The sequence below is a fragment of the Limulus polyphemus genome, unplaced genomic scaffold, assembly GCF_000517525.1.
Source record: "Limulus polyphemus unplaced genomic scaffold, Limulus_polyphemus-2.1.2 Scaffold2185, whole genome shotgun sequence".
Taxonomy (NCBI): domain Eukaryota; kingdom Metazoa; phylum Arthropoda; class Merostomata; order Xiphosura; family Limulidae; genus Limulus; species Limulus polyphemus.
Genome location: NW_013667795.1, coordinates 63,299 through 66,285, shown reverse-complemented (window position 1 = coordinate 66,285; position 2,987 = coordinate 63,299). Strand labels below are relative to the sequence as shown.

The following is a 2,987-nucleotide window of genomic DNA, read 5'->3' as shown; positions in this document are numbered from 1 at the left end:
GGCGGTCACACATAAACAGACACGCATGCATGTCTGTCTGTCTGTGACTTCTATTTGTAATATAAGGAACCACTTCTTTTTTGTGTGTTTTTTCGCATAAAAAGATGCGCATGCACTTAGATAAGTAATAATACCCAGGTGCAAACCCTCATTGTCCACTTAGTATGAGTGCAAAATTTCATGTTTCTAGGCTTTTTCCTTTTGGAGCTTTGGGGGTCATAGATATACAGACACGCACGTGCGCACACACACAACTGTGTTTTCTATTTGTCAATTTTTTGTGATTTCTATTTGTAAATTTCAGGTTTCTAGGTTCTTTCATCTTGGAGCTATGGTGGTCACATTACTTTTCTATGTAGTTTTTCGCATAAAAAGATGCGCACGCACGTAGATAAGTAATAACACCCAGATATATACCCTCAGGGTTCACTTAGTATGTGTGCAAAATTTCAGGTTTCTAAGTTCTTTTCTCTTGGAGTTATGGCGGTCACACACACACAGAGACACGCCCTCTTATTATTATAGATACCGCTCGTTTTTATGTTAAGATCTTATAAATTATCGCCCTCTAGAGAATTAATATTTAGAGCTAGATATAACTGACTTCAAATTGTTTGTGAACGATTTATTTTCTATTAAGTAATAAAACTTTTATAAAATACAAGACTTCACTAATTTCAAAATTACTGTAGCCATTAAATAAAAGTTTATCTTTTAATAATTATACATCATACGTGAAGAAAGTGCTTCTATTACAGATTATTATTATTATATGTCTTGTAATTTTTAAGATTATTATACCTTTTAAGAGCGTATGTGGTGCCACACTTTAAATTACCTTCTTTTATCAATTATGTCCAACAGCACTTTGTTTTCGAAAAGTCTGCTTTATAGATTAAATTGTTACTACTGTTACGTCCCTGGTCGTTTGTTAATTTCCCGTAAAAATTCCTTCCGAAAAACTTCAGCGACACAAGTCCTTTCTTAAGTAAAATTAGTTTATTCTTTCTCTATACAACTTTGCAATACACTTAATTTCCACAATCAATTTAACTTAAACACACGCTATAATTCACAACGAACGATTCACGCACTTACTTACTACCGCACTTGACTCAATTGTCCGTCTCTGTCTGTCTGCAATTCTATGTCGATTCATTGTCTGGCGTACTTATATACAAGAATACCCCACATCTAGCAAACACTCGAGCATTCACGAACCTTCGAGAATATCATGACGTGTTACTAGAGTCACGTGACTTCCGCTGTCGTAACACTACGTTATAGTTTAAGTTCAGGATAAATTTCAGAAGGATTGAGTTCTGGAATATTAATTGATATAAAATCATCATTACGATGGAACGTAAACATTCTCTTGTCATGACTTGTTACTTTGTTCATAATTATGTCTGACAGACGGAATATCCCCAATGTTTTTAAGTGCTATGGTCGCGGACATTTCCACTTTAAAATGATGAAATTTAATACAAAAGTATAAATGGTATGATCTCAGGTTGTTTTGTTGGCGAGATCGTGTATTTGTTGGCACCTACATGTATAATATATTATTTTTTACATAATTATCTTTTCAGGTCTATACAGAGATGAGTAATCGCCTTTGATGTAATACAGATAATTGTGAAATATATATATATTATAGTCTGTGTAAGTAATATATTTTTAAGTCATGCACAAATAAATCATATTCCCATCACTTTAGAATAGTGTTTCTCATCCGGATTTGCCAGACGACCCCAGCGTCTAAAATTTGGTCGTCGTGATCCCCCATTATCTCTACAAGGATGAAAAAACACGCCTATTTTATTTATTTAAATAAAATGTTGACTCAGCGCAGACAGCTCGCCACCTCTTGGAAACCCGCTCGCGACTACCAAGGGAGTCGCGACCCACTGTTTGAGAAACACTGCTCTAGAAACAATATCAGGAAGAACAAAATACTAATGCAAATCAACAAGCTCCCATCAAGGATAAAAAACAAAAACAAAAAAAAGTATGTAACGTATTAAGAGCCACAAGAGATACTAATGTTCATGCTCAAAAAATGTAAATAATGCATCAAACCTGTATATATAAGTTTGGAATTTAATATCATTTATCATTTAAAATAAATTAAGAGTATTTATTTATGACAATAGCCCTAAATCCACAAATTACTTTAATGTGATAATATTAAGGTCTAATCTGATGGATGGTAAAGATGAAGATTCTACTCGCGACACTGAGAACGAGACTACTCTCAAGAAATTTCAACAGTGTAGCCGAACAGGCCGAAGGAACGCTCTGCCAGACATCCGAAACCAGCAGAGTGAAGGGAGCACAGCTTCACTTTCAAACGAGTTCAGCAAGTTATCTTGTTCCGGTAAGTTGATGTACGACTTTTTTTTTTAATCAGTGTTCCTAATGAAACTGACTGTACAGACTTTGTTTTGCTTTAGTACATTTATGGTCAATAACGAATCCGGGGAGAAAAGGTTTGGCCCTCCTTTCCAATGGACAGAACAAATGCATGCCCGTAAACAGAATGTTTTAAAAGGGTTGGGGGGGTCAGTTAGTGAGATTAAAAGGCAATACACAATGTGCTAAGCACAATCAGCATGCTAATGCTACGGGGGTCTGAAGGCATGCCCCCCCCAGACAATTTGTAAAAAAATAGGTGCTTTGACATTAAATCTGAAAGCAATTTTGCGCGAAATATAACTTAAACAATTGTATGGCTGTTCACATAAAATCCACAAACATACAATGAAAAGTCAATGAATCATTAGTTTGTTGTAACACTAAATGTGGCGCTAGAGTTAAATTAGCATAAATATTGTTACGTCTCTGTTCGTTTGTTAATTTTCCGTAGAAATTCTTTCCGAAGAACTTCAGCCATACAAGTCCTTTCTTAAATAAAACTAGTTTATTCTTTCTCAATACAACTTTGCAATACACTTAATTTCCACAGTCACTTTAACTAAAAAATA

At 34.8% G+C, this 2,987-nt stretch overlaps 1 protein-coding gene across 4 annotated transcripts in view; it reads left to right on the top strand.

The window, feature by feature from the left end:
* The window catches only part of LOC106466200 (cAMP-dependent protein kinase inhibitor gamma-like), a 41,720-nt gene that overhangs the window by 17,841 nt on the left and 20,892 nt on the right, over positions 1–2,987 (top strand). For all 4 annotated transcript variants that reach the window (XR_002612139.1, XR_001291253.2, XM_022394157.1 and 1 more), the window contains exon 2: positions 2,196–2,380. Coding sequence is in view for 2 of the 4 variants with exons in the window: in XM_022394157.1 (XP_022249865.1) it covers positions 2,196–2,380 (185 nt within the window). In the remaining 2 variants the exon portion in view is untranslated. The remainder of the gene's footprint in view (positions 1–2,195; positions 2,381–2,987) is intronic.